The 13,916-nt window shown below is 43.9% G+C and overlaps 1 protein-coding gene and 1 long non-coding RNA gene across 3 annotated transcripts in view; both read right to left on the reverse strand.

The window, feature by feature from the left end:
- Positions 1 to 11,655, reverse strand: part of ACVR1B (activin A receptor type 1B) — a 34,699-nt gene extending 23,044 nt beyond the window's left edge. For both annotated transcript variants that reach the window (XR_013229538.1, XM_077328610.1), the window contains exon 1: positions 11,255 to 11,655. Coding sequence is in view for 1 of the 2 variants with exons in the window: in XM_077328610.1 (XP_077184725.1) it covers positions 11,255 to 11,360 (106 nt within the window). In the remaining variant the exon portion in view is untranslated. The remainder of the gene's footprint in view (positions 1 to 11,254) is intronic.
- Positions 1,883 to 11,218, reverse strand: LOC143833146 (uncharacterized). The gene is made up of 2 exons (XR_013229539.1): positions 5,188 to 11,218; positions 1,883 to 5,062 (listed from the first exon to the last, which is right to left on the reverse strand). It is a non-coding gene; the product is annotated as an uncharacterized LOC143833146 (long non-coding RNA).
- Positions 11,656 to 13,916: the final 2,261 nt, after the last annotated feature.

The following is a 13,916-nucleotide window of genomic DNA, read 5'->3' on the forward strand; positions in this document are numbered from 1 at the left end:
GGAACATGTAGGGGGCTGTCATACTATCATTTGATGACTATTAAAACAAAGATATAAGTGCTAGAGTAGCATGTGGTAAAGCAATTTGCAACTCTTGTTTCTGGTTCTGGGCATATTTGCTATTTTATTTGTAAAAACAAAGGCATTTATACTTTTTGATGTGGAAACACATCTAGTGGCTTACCCTGATACAGAAATATCTGTTGTCCTACCTCAGGGAATGCACCAGTAGATGTGAAGACAGGTGGCAGCTTACTGTTCCTAAGCTGCCTGTCTTCCGAGGCCGGCCCCGCCATCAGGAGTGCAGGGCCAGGCACGGAAGATGGGCAGCAGCGCAGTGAGCAGGGCTCAGCATCAGCCCTGCCCAGCCGCCTCTGGTGCCTGCCTTCTGCACCCAGCCCCGCACTCCTTCTAGAATCAGTCTACAGGGCCCCCTGTCAAACAAGGATAAAACACAACAAGAACAGATAGACTGAAAATAGTTTATTACAGAACTGCAAGAAAAGCTGACCATTCTGTCATACTGAAAAAACTTTTAAAAAGACTGTATAGAATTAAAGTTTAAACATCTATCAGGCCTAATGCGATCTTTGAGTTTGTTACTTTTCTGTAGGTATCATGATGTTGGGCTCCAAATTAGACAATGACAGTCAGAGGTCACCTCTTGTCGCAATATCCATTCTGTTCCTGGATTTTGTCAAGGAAACGACCTTGCTTAACCTGCACTCAACCAAATATGCTGAAGGAAAGGCAAAAAAATAAAAATAAAAATGTCTGGGCTTTTCTTTCAGTGTTGGAAATTTATTTGGCAGATCACTCTTGATCTTTTGCAAAAAAAAAAAAAGGGCCTAGGAAGATAAGAGTGAACTAACTATACTGAGTGTACCTTATCTTATATATATGCAAGACAGATTTCTAGAACATTCAACCAAGAAAAGCATGTGCATTCATTTTTTTCTTGAATGTATTAATTCAAGTACACATAAAAGAACAGAGTACATGATTTCTTTTTCTTTCCCTTGATAAAGGTCAAACTTTCTAGAAATTAATGACATTATGTGACAAAAGGGATATTTCATTGGTTCAGTAACCAGGGCCCCCCAAGAATCCCTTGAGCTTCCCTTCAGATTGTGACCTCCTTCAAATGTATATAAATGAACTTTTATTCCATTTCTTCCCATCATTTCCATTTTTAAAAGCCTGGAAAATAGGTGGAAATAATTGGGTAACAAGGAGGAAGGACCGTTTTCACAGAAAACATTGCATGTTAATGTAGTGCAGTTATTTGGGCAACCATAATTTGCTTTCCTTCTTCAAACTGGAAAAAAAAGTTTACCAACACAGCTGCTGGTACAGACAATATGAATAGGGGTGGACATTTAGAAGGCTTCAAATTGGTGCTGATGTATCACAAAAACAAAATCCTACAGCCTGCTTACCCAATATGGACAATTCTTCTATACATTCATACATAAAACATGAATAGATTTACAGTAAATCATGGTGTTTTTTCAGCAGCTCTGGGCTCCTGCCAGCTGTACATGCTTAGCCTGGTTGGTCTCGAGTTCTGATGGGGAAAATATATGGATCATGGATTTAACAATATGAGGATAAGGTCTTTGAAACTGATTAACCCAGTGAGCAAAGATTGTTCCAAACCTACTATTTCATAAGTGACACAGAAGATGTGGCAATCTGAAATTTGTTTCTTATGTCTGGTGAACAGCTGTATCTTTTATTATTGACGATGTATAGTGTTACAGAGTTGTTTCATCCATTTTTTTAAAGGGCCTGACCACTTTGGGAACAGATGACATATCCAATAGCTTTAACTAATTTACTGGATCAACTGGTTTGAAAGGTCTGTCTGGGTTTCCCCCCCCCCCCCCAGCAGTAAGAGGGCCTTCAGTTAAATGCTAGGATTGTCATTTTGGAGTACTTCTGGCAGATGGATTATTGTACATAAGGAGTGTAGTGGTGTACTGGATAAGGTGTCAGGATTTAACACTGGAAAACTGGGTTGGAATCCTGACTCAAGTTACTCTCTGTCTAATTTAGAAATATTGCATTTCCAGAAAATTTGCCATGGAGAAAAATTCATTTTTTCAGCATGCACAACTGAGCTGTTTGGTAATTACTATACTGGTGTGACAAAGTTTAGAGTGAACAATCCTGAAGAGTCCAATGCGGAAGCCTCACTCATACATGCCTATTTCTCCAATCAAATTTCAAATAATACCATTCATAGGCCAAAGAGTACGAATTAGAAACAGCAGCACAATTATTCGTACATAGAATGTTAATTAAGACACTGTAGGCCAAAACTGGCCTGCGATATTCTTTGCCCCAAGGCAAAAACTTGAAAATCCCTTTCTGCTGACTCTATACATTTAACTGGCATTTATTCGATTACCACACAGAGGATGGAGACAAGAAAATCCCCCCCTCCCTCACCAGCTTCATAGCAAATGCTGGTTGAAGTAGAAAGCATGGAAATCCATCAGCAAAGTATAACCAGGTTACTCTTTTACTGCTCAGCCAAAACCATTCACTGCAATAAGCTGCATTTGTAGGTAAGAAATCCCAAGAGTTTTAATCTCTAGTCCATTAAAATGTACTCTAAGCCACCAACCTACGCATACCTTTGGAAAGTAATTTGAGGCCCACAGAAAACAGGAAAAGCTTGGTTCTTATTTGCTACAGTAGATCAGGTGAATGTTTTACAAGCCTTTGTTGAAGAAGCTCAAAAGTGGTCCCATGCTCGCTCTCCCTCTCTCTTAATAAGGCAACATGTTGACTGCACCTTACCCATGACTGATTTTGTGTTGCAGCATTAAATCTTAAGCGTCTGCAGGAAGTGGGGAAATGTACCTCAAGGAATATGTACTAACAGCACAAGCCTTTTCATTAAAGTTGCTACTTTTGGGATTTGTTCCCTACACTAATTTTGCTAGACCCCATTGAGCTTCATGGTAAGCAAGGATTTGATCTCCCCAGAGCTAGACCCTTACTGGTATACATACTACTTTGGTTTCTAAGCATTCTCATTAATACTTTTATATAAAATTTTTAAAGGCTGTAATTTCCCCCCTGTAATGCTCTACTCTGAAAAGAAAAAAGAATTTAAGAAACATCTGCAGTTGATCATATTTCTCAGATACCTTAATTATCTGGTGTTCTCTATTAGAGTACTTCTAAACTATGACTAAACCAAGCAAACATATATTATGATGCTGTTCCAAATGGCCAGTATGAAGCTACAAGATCTGTATTTGCCTGCACATATTGTACATGCTTCGCTACTAGCTAAAGACTAGATGACGGTAGTTTTACCTGAAACAGGTATTTTTTTCTCAAACCCTTGGGGGGGGAGAACTAGGGACAGCCTACAATAAACAGATTATGCAATTCTAGCATTCTTAAGTTCTGACTAGTGACAGGGAAAATTCATCCCCCATCAATAAAACCGAAAGCAAACTTGTAATACTGCTAATTATTTCACTGCAAAATGTTCAGGAACCAACTAGCAGGTACTTAAAGAGGCCAGTGCACATTCCTCTCACACACACATCCCAAATCAAAGTGCAACTGGGAATGTTTGGACAAGTTCAATAAAAGAAACATAGAAACAAAATTCAGATCAGACTTTCCAGCGGTTAAATTGTAAGGGGAGACACCCCTCATATGTAAATATATGTAACCCACTTACATAAAAGGAAGTTCCTAAGTACGATACAAGGAGGAAAATTAATTCAACAGAGATCTTTATCAACACAGCTCTAGAAAAAATGTGTGTGCACTGAAAGCAAGGAGCAATACAAGTTTGTTGTCGATTTATTTCTGTTTGGCATGCCTGTGTCTGACATTTTGCACTGAGACAGACCCAACCCCAAAAGAAGCTGTTTAAACAAGCCCAGCAGTAAGCTTCAGAGCCGCAGAATGCAAGCTTTGTTCTTGCTCAAGAGAACTATCAGGTATGCATTTGTGCTGAAGTGAACCAGCACTGTCACAGAACACAAGACTTGTCACGACATAAGTCTGGGTGGGGAAACAAGGCTCATCTCAATTTCTCTCAGTTTGGGACACTACTTTTTAGTAATGCCATAAATAGTATTTAGGACATCTCTAAGCCCAAAGAGAGAAGCTTTCCTCTCCCCCATAATATCAGAATTTGAAATTCTAGGACAGAAATTCAGGATAGATACTGCATAAGTAGCTTTTTGAACTCACTGCAACAAAACACAGTGATGGCCTACAGCTGATATGGCTTTGACAGGAGATTAGACAAATTTATTGTGGACAGACCTATCAATGGCTACCTGCTGTGGGTAAATACAATGAGGCAGTTCCAACCCCTGTGCCCTGCTTGTGGGTCTGTTGGGGGAATCTGACTGGCCACTGAAAGCAGTAGAATGCTGGATTAGGTGGATCACTGGTATGATACATCAGGAGTCTTCTTATGTTTATAGAAGGGGCTTTCTCAAAGCCTCTTTTGCAAACACATCTCTTAATGGCACTAGTACTATGACTGGTAGACTACAGACTGGTGTCAACAAGTGTGTAGCACCTTTAAGTAAGGAAAAGTTTGCTATCAAATCTTAACAAACTCACAGAATCATAGAGCTGCAAGGGACCACACAGGCCATCTAGTCCATCCCCCTGCTCAATGCAGGATCAGCCTAAAGCATCCATGATAATTATCTCTCCAGCTGCTACTTGAAGACTGTCAGTGAGGGAGAACTCACCATATCCCTAGGCAGTCGATTCTACTGTTGAACTACTCTATGAAATCCACCCCCCCACACACACATCGATATCTAGCCAGTATCATGGCCAACCCCATGAAGTGCCACCTCATGGGGGGTTTCGAGGCAAGAGATGCAGAAATGTGGTTTACATTGCCTTCTTCTGCAAAGCTAGTCTTCCTCAGTGGTCTCCCATCCTAGTACTAATGGTGGCTGACCCTGGTTAGCTTCTAAGCTCTGACAGGAACAGGCTAGGCTAGGCTATTAGGGCTGCTGCTAAACCTTGACTTGTTTTTCAAACTGCAGGGGTAGTCAACCTGTGGTCCTCCAGATGTTCATGGACTACAATTCCCATGAGCCCCTGCAAACACTGGCAGAAGGCTCATGGGAATTGTAGTCCACGAACATCTGGAGGACCACAGGTTGACTACCCTTGTCAAACTGGACAGCTGCTCCATTCCTGATCTCAGAAGGACTGCTAGAAGTGAACTGACAAGAAGACAGAGTTGTGTTAGTACAGTAGAGGGGTACAATATAGAGAGGACTATGAACTGGTTTACAAAATGAATTAAAGCAACTGGAGCTGCAAGCTCCAAGAAACCATTTAAACTGGAATACAAAAGCTAACATTTAATATACTGGGGGCAATTTAGGATGCAAATTATGACCACATATTAATTATCATTGTAACAGCACCTCTGTAACTAAGAATGCACAAAGTTAATGCTGTGCACTTTACATTCTTTGGAAAATCATCTTGTTGAATACTGAAATGGTGCTCAGTAAGTAGGAAACTTCCACCCTCAATTTAAAAACGCATCACGAATAAAATCAAGGGATATTTTAGAGTTGAAAAAAATCACCATGGAAGTAAGCTGCAGCTATCAGATATGGTAGCCATTTTTCAGAACTGGAAAGCTTTTCCTTTTTCTAACATTTTATCAGAGTGGCTGACTAACAAGCCTCTGAATACTACAATATAACTATTTAAAACTTTTTACTTGGATTCACACTGAATTGGTTGACCCTGCAACCTTATAACTGAACATGTGGGAGTTTGCAAGTAAGTGAAATGCTTAATTATTTTCAGACTAGATAGATCCATATCCTGTATAAGATTGATGCTTTGACAATCAATTGATTATGAAGCCAAGAACTGGCTATTCATTTCTTAGTGCCTCATTGTTATATCTTGAAGCCATCTGAAAAAGGGTTCCTTGCCTTGAGTTCTGCAGGAGCCTGAATATACATGGAAACACACATTGATTCTAAGAGCAGATAACCCTTACTCTTCAACTTTTTCCATAGAACCTTCATTCTCTCAACCTTTCTCTTGCTTCCAATAGGCCCTGTGGGACTGCAGAAACTACTGTGCAATGAAGAACAAAACCTGCTGTACAATTTCTTTCCTACCAGTTATGTGCTATAGCTGAAAGAAGCTCCCACTGGCATATCTGTTATACAGTACTTTGTTACAATTGCTTATATTTTAGTTAGTCTCATACTATTTTTGTTATTCCTCTCAAGTTTATTGTAGTTTAAGGACACCACAACGGTAATTTCTGGTACAATTTTTGACTGTCAAATCAAACATGGCAAACCATTTGTATCCTACAGCAGGGGTCCCCAACCTTTTTATCACTGGGGACTGGTCAACATTTGACAATTTTACTGAAGCCCGGGGGGGAGGGTAGTCTTTTGCCAAGGGATATTGCCGCCGCCTGAGCCCCTGCTCCGCTTGCTTTCCCGCCGGTGCCCCTGACTTCCTGCCGTCCACTGAGGGGTGCTGCCAGCAGCAGTTGTGCAGTGCCATGCCAAGGGGGAGCCCCAGCTATGGCAGCCGCCGGAGAGCACCAAAGGTGAGCCGGCGGCAGAGTGGCAGGGCAGCCCCCGAGGCAGCAGCCAGGGGAGGACGACGAGGAGGACCCACGGCCCAGTACCGACTGATCCATGGACTGATCCAACCGGAGGTTAAGGACAGCTGCCCTACAGGGTCTTTTGAACTCTTGCAAGATTTATTCCATGCATGGCTGGCTGGGGACCACAGGTATAGACTTGGGGAGGGGAGATTGTGATACAGCGGGAAGGGGAAGATGAGAAAAGTCCCAGTCTGCAAGCGGGAATCAGTCTATTTACAGAAAGACTGTGTTGGCTCCAAGTCCTTGTCTCACACAGTACCGTCATCACATTCCAATTCCTAAGCCTTATTCACTTCCTATTATTATCGGAATAATATAATTTTTTTCTTCCTAACTCCATGCACATATATGTTGTTTTTCTTTATCACAATGTTTGGATAAAAGCCATCATTCTTGCAGTGTCTCAGACTCTAACATGTTATGGAAAATTTCACATTGTTAAAAAACACTTTTTAAAAAGGTGAAACACAGCTACACAACCAGGAATGAAGGGGGAGCATGTCTGTGGTGGTGGTTGGTAGGTATTTCAGCAGAAGTAACTTTGAAAGAATAATTAGCTGGAAAAAATAAATCAATTCCATCTATATCCAAAACTCCATCCATATCCTTTCTTCCTCTGTTCTCAATTGTCCTAAAGTAGGTAACCCCCCAAAAACCCCACCCTAATTTTTGTTTTAAAAAATCAAGATACATTAGGGGAGGATATCTAGTACCCCTTATGGCTTGACCCTAACTCTATTATCTCATGTGAAACATCTCTTACCCTTGCCTTTCCAAGTTGTATCGCTGCCACAACTTTTAATGTTAGCACTTTATTTTGGGGACAGCTTAATCATTATTTTCAAAATGAATTTTTTACTGGAATCATTAATGAAAACTCACTACATAAATCCAGCCCACACTTCCTCTGGTAATCAGTGTTACAACAATGATACCTAAACTAAGTATATCTACATACGATTTTGCGGAGAATATTTTACTCACAATGCAATGGAGACAATGGCACTGTAATAGACAGTAGGTTTGGAACAGGGTCAATTTCCTTCGGCTCATTTTGTTTTTCAGTCATTTCCCCAGAACCTATTCAAAGTATGAAATGCCTTCCTCCCCAAAACATGTACCTTTTAAAAACATGTACCTTTAAAGATCAACATTACTTTCAAGTCCTAGCCAATAGGAATGAAGATGGTCACAGCCCAGGCTGCCAACATTCTACTCACTTGGGCTTACATTACACTGCCTTACTATAAATGTAATTGGCCTTTGAGAATTCCCTCATTATTGCTTGTTCTATTGGTACAGAACAGCACAAAACCATAGAAAGCAAACAATGAACTTATGAAAGAGGAAATCTTCTCATTCCCTTCCACCCTGTGAACTCTGTCTGCTTGTGCTTATCATGAGATTTATGTCTTCTAGAAGACTAGAAGTCTCTTGCAAGAGCAATTTCCCCAGGGCTATTACAACTGGACATTCAACCCCATTGCTATAAGTGGGGCGAGGGGGGGATCTCTTCTAACTAGCCAAGTTGTTTACAATGGATTTCAAAACTTTTTGGGGACATTGCATTCAATTCCCATTTAAGTGATATCATTCTTGGTAAAGTCATGCAGTATAAATTATCTTCCATTCAGAGTTAATCTGGACAGCATAAAGCCTTGTTCTAAGAAACTATCAGTAATAGAACATTATGGCTGCTGAAGCAGATCATAAAATGATTAGGCTTCACACAGTCCTTCCCATTTATTGTTCCTCTTGTTAAAAGGCTTTCACCTACCCACACCTTTCGTTAGCACATTTCTCCACGCTCCATGCACACCTGACCAAAGAATATTGTTAGTCAAAATATACACACAGCATTTGGAGGAAACAGAACAGTCTATTGAAACAAAACATCAAACAATAAGAAAGTCAATCTCCCAGTTCCTGTTTATTTTCTGAGCAACCCCCTTCCCATACACACGCACACAAAGTTAAGGAAATCATATGAACTTTCAAGAGCAATTAAAAGCATGACAATGATGGACAGGTTCAGTCCTGGATAGACTCCACATACACAACTGCTTTGCTCTTAAAAAACTTCACATCTAACACAACTTTTGTCCACTGCCTTGGAACATTGGTAGTTGCAGACTTTATTTAACAACCCAATAACAAATTGCTTTAAAGGGTTATTTTAGTCTTCAACGGAAAGAGACCTAGATAACTAACCACCAGATATAAACATCTCTGATGCTGACCACAGAAGAAACGGAGGGCTCTGGGGGTCAAAAGATCACATCAACAGTTTTTTTTCCCTGACACTCATAAGAGATTATCACCACCCAAGAACTTACATTGTTATTTACAGAATTTTGCGTTAAACTGCTTCATATTCAAGCATACACTTTTTTACATGGCCATAATTTCTGATCTTTCCCCGGCTTAGAACTCTAGCTACCCAGAATGTAAGGGGTAACCCTTTGTGAATGAGCTAACAATATGAGCCTCAGGGTGCAACCCTAATTAGGAAGTAAGTCCTATAGAGACTGGCGGAATTTACTTCCAGAAAAATAATGTTAAGGACTGGATTGAAAGATTTTTTTGCTCATTCTTTTAAAACGTACAATAGTCCTAGTAATGGGAATCATTCTAGAACTGCTAAACAGACGTATGCCAGTGATATGCTGATTTTTAAAAGAAAACATTTCATGACTTTAATAAGCAACCATTTACATTAAAGGTCCCAATAACAAAATCTTTGAACAGCTGTGTTATTTCCAATAGTAATCAGTCTTCAAAACCAAGGCAGTCGATAAATATTATAACGGGTTAAGCACATAGTTTTGATCATCATCATGTAGGGACACAGTGAGGTCTTCTTTCAAGCTCTGTCAAATCCTACAGCAAACGGTTAGATGTTATATGTAATAAACTGATTAATTTGCCACACACACCAAGAACATTCATAATGAGAAATGTGTTACTTCATCTCAAGCTGGCTGGTGGTCTGAACAAACAAAGTGAACCACTCAGACAACAGGTATACCATATGGCAAAAATGATATTTGGGATGAATTCAATTCCAGATTCCAAGAGCATTACACTCTGCCAATGCCAACTGGCTAGTGATCCCTGGTCCCAAAGAAGCATGTCGGTCTTCAACGAGGGCCAGAACTTTTTCTGTCCTGGCCCCCACCTGGTGGAACGAGCTCCCTGAAGAGATCAGGGCCCTGTCTGAACTCCCAAAATTCTGCAGGGCCTGCAAAAGGGAGCTCCTCCACTAGGCATTTGCCTGAGACCCTCAGCAGGTCCCCACTCAGACATCCCTCCATGGCCTGAACCAGACTGTCCTCTCTGGGGGCTTTGGCTGGGTTCCGTTCCTGTTGTATTGTTTATGATCACTGAAATTGCATTATTTGGATTGTTGTTGTTATATTTGTTTATGTTATGTATTAATTTGTTCCATGTATCCCCCATGTTGTATGTAAACCGCCCTGAGCCATATGGAAGGGCGGTATAGAAATAAAATAAATAAATAAATAGTCCTTCTATGGTCAAGTTCTAACCAGACATTATTCAACGGAATGGCTAACCCCACCTGAGCTTTTGTAAACATACCGCTAGTTTTAAACAAAAAAGGCCCACTTAAAAAACAACAACACACACTTCTGCAGAATACGGAGCAGATTTTTTCACTGTCTCCTTCTTTGATCATATCTTTGTTGAGATGTCAAGAGGGATCTGGTGTCATCAGGCCTGACAGAATTTTACAGTGAAATGAAGCATCATATCAATCCCAGAAGCCAGGTTACATGGGGTGAATGCCATTCTGGGCTTCCAGCCAGTTAAACAGGTTCAAACACCAGTATCGTTTGCCGTTTTAAAACAGTTCACGTATTTATGGGCATGACCGATAGTGTTATTGATTAAAACGGGATTTTATTGATGCTTCTATAAGAACAAAATCTGATCTGCAGCCCTCCTTACTAGCAGCCCTCCTTACAGACAGCGCGCCCCCTCCTTCGAAATACATCGCGGAGAGAGAAGACAATCACAGAAGCGCATCCCTCCTCTCCTTCCACCCGGCCTCTAATCCTTCGTTATCTCCCTTCCTCGGATGGGCTCCCGTGGCTCCAGGCCTGCCTGCCACCGGCTCCCCCACTTTATTACGGCCATTCCATTCCAAGCAGGTACTTTGCCCGAGGCATTTTCCCCCAGGCTCCCCAGCCCAGCCAGGCATCCGCCATACCTTAGCCGTTCTCTGCTGGCCCCGCTCGACCAAGAGACACAAAAACCTCGTACGTGCCCACGGGCCCTCTCCCCGCCCGGCACTTCCCCAGGTAGGAGCCCGCCGCCCCCGAGGGACGGTCCTGGGAGGGAAGGGGTGTGTGTGTGTGTGTGTGTGTGTGTGAGTGGGGGGGGGAGGTTGCCCACTGACCCGCAAGCCCTCAGGAGCTCTCGGAGGGGTCGCCTCCAGCCCACCCCCCTTGAGGATGGGCTCCCGAGTCGCCCTCATGGGAATCACCCCCCGATTCCCGGCCCCTCCCCAGCGTGAAGCAGCCGCCGCCATGTTGGAGAAGGCTCTGCTCCCTCCCGCGCCCCACTCACCTTGGGCCCCCCGAGGGGCCCCCAGCACCAGCCCCGCGGCCAGCAGCCCCAGCCCGAGCAGCGGCGAGAAGGGCCGAGGAACAGCGCCGGGCGAAACGCCGGCCATGGCGCCTTCCTGCCTGCCTGCCTGGCGACGGGAGCGACAGCCTCGCTTCCACCCTCTCTCTCGATCTCTCTCTCTCGCTCGCTCGCGGGGCTCGGCCGAGACCGCAACAACCGCCGCCGCCGCAGCAGCAGCGCGAGACAATCGGGCACAAGGGGAACGCGAGAGCGACACCGCTGCGTGCAGCCCAGCCGGCTTAAAGGGGAGGCGGCGCCGGATGTTAAAGGGGAGGGCGCGGCGAGGTGTCCTCCGACAGGCGCAGCAGTGTCGCCAGACAAAGGGGGCGCGGGTTGCAAGCGGGCGCGCGTGTGCGTGCGTGCTTGTGTGGGGCAGCGGCGAGGCGCGCTCGTTGCGGCTTGTGATGGGCTGTCGCTTCTGCGTGCTTCGCAGGGGCGTGTCGCGGGACGGGGGGCGAGCGCTCCGCGGGCGCTGTACTGCCGGGGGGGGGGAGAGAGGCGATGTGCGCCGTCTCTCCTGGCGAAGTGAACTCTGACTCAGGAAAGCCAGTCCAGGAGAGATTGCTTGAGCCCTTACGGAGCCGCCGCCGGACTCCGGTTTGCCACGCCCTGCAAGGGCCAGATGGCGCGGACGTGTAAACGCCTGGGGGGGGGGGTGATGAGAGGGAGAGGTGCTTCGTGCCCGGAAGGCGGGGGAATCTGGTCGCTGGAGCCCCTTGTGGGTGACAGGCAAGGCATCTGATCACTCCGGTCTACATGGGGTGAACTGGAGTACCATTGTGGGCCGAAAGCCAGGTGGCTATTTAAAAAAAAAAAAACCCTCAACTTCCCCTTTTTGAAAAAGTTATAGCAACTGAGCCTAACCTACCTCGCAGGGTTGTTGTGAGGATAACACGGGAGAAGGATGATATCGCTATGGGTCTCCGTTGGGGGGAGGGGAAAGAGAATGTATACGTATCTGAAATAAATAAGGGCCAGCCAGTCACTTTATCCTGGCTCTTCGGTGTATCCCTCCTCATTTCACCAAGTGGTGATTTGCATCTGTGAATGGCCATCTTAGATGCAGTGCTACAGGGACAAGTTTTATATTACCTCGAGCCATGTTTTGCATTAAAATTAGTTCACATATTCAGCTGCCAGTCCTGGTTCACACACGCACATGGATTGCTTGATTTCAGTACCTTGGATTATTAACTGGCAACTGAATGCATGTAAAGCTATTGGATCTTCAAGGTAACATGACCAGTTCTCTCCCCCCACCACCACATTTTCTTTGTGACATGTGTGCAGATCCCATTATGTTTATCATGAAATATAATTTTATTGGCTGGATGGGACTGTATGCAGGGTGAGGAGGTCAAATGAAGATTGCTGTTGTTATGTGGAACTTTAAGGATCACATCTCCCTTTAGGTGTAAAGATGGTGTTACAATTACCTTGCGCTGAGAAAGAAGCTCGGATTCCAGGGAGCAGCAAAGAGCATGAAACTGAATGGTGGAGCTATATGTGCTGCTGGCTGCATATGAAATGCAGACACAATGACACTGGATATCCCTATGGCTGATGAGCTATTTTAAGCCTCCATCCTTCAAACCCAACCTGCTAAATGCAGGATTAGCAGAGGAGAGTGAGCTTGACTATTTGGGCCCTTTCCAGGCCCTGCTAGTGGCTCCCTAGAGATGCATTGCAGAACGGTGTTGGATTCCAATTAAAATGCAGCTGGTTGCAACAAAATTCAGAGCCCTGTTTCTTCTTTCAGCCATGGCACATATGCATTGTGCTACTGGTCCCTTGGGGAGTATATGTGCTGCTGGAGCAGTTGCATTCCTAGACTTAAAGAAAATCCCCATCCTAAATTCTTTCTGGAGACTGAGCTCATGATTCACTTGTGGAATTTCTCGTCAGTATGTGTGAGCGCAGTTGGGCAGAGTTACACCAGGCCTTCAAAGCTTAAAGGCAGAGAGCATGTCCAGCTGCAGGGATCTAACCAAGGGAGGCACCAAGACTGCAAATAAGGGGTGATTGAGAAATACGATCTTTAGTGAGATGAAAGGAGTAATTCTATTCCATTTAAGACTAATTTTTGATATTTCATCTAAATACATTCGTGTTTTGGTCCCCCCCATTGTTGTAACAAATATCCTTCCATATCCACAATATTGTCACATCTGTGGATGGCAGAGGACAGTGTTAATGATGAGCGCAGAGTGGTAAGGCAGCAGACATGCAGTCTGAAAGCTCTGCTCCTGAGGCTGGGAGTTCAATCAATCCCAGCAGCCGGCTCAAGGTTGACTCAGCCTTCCATCCTTCCGAGGTAGGTAAAATGAGTGCCCAGTTTGCTGGGGGTAAACGGTAATGATTGGGGAAGACACTGGCAAACCACCCCGTATTGAGTCAGCCATGAAAACGCTAGAGGGCGTCACCCCAAGGGTCAGACATGACCCGGTGCTTGCACAGGGGATACCTTTACCTTTTTAGCTAGAAGGTTCACAAAGTATCAAGTGGGCTTCTCCAAAGAAGCATATTCCACTTCCCAGAGGAGGCAAGAATTAATGAGTTGTGTTACTGATTATCTAAGGATGACAATGTCGGATAAACTATT

The sequence above is a fragment of the Paroedura picta genome, chromosome 3 (assembly GCF_049243985.1).
Source record: "Paroedura picta isolate Pp20150507F chromosome 3, Ppicta_v3.0, whole genome shotgun sequence".
Classification (NCBI taxonomy): domain Eukaryota; kingdom Metazoa; phylum Chordata; class Lepidosauria; order Squamata; family Gekkonidae; genus Paroedura; species Paroedura picta.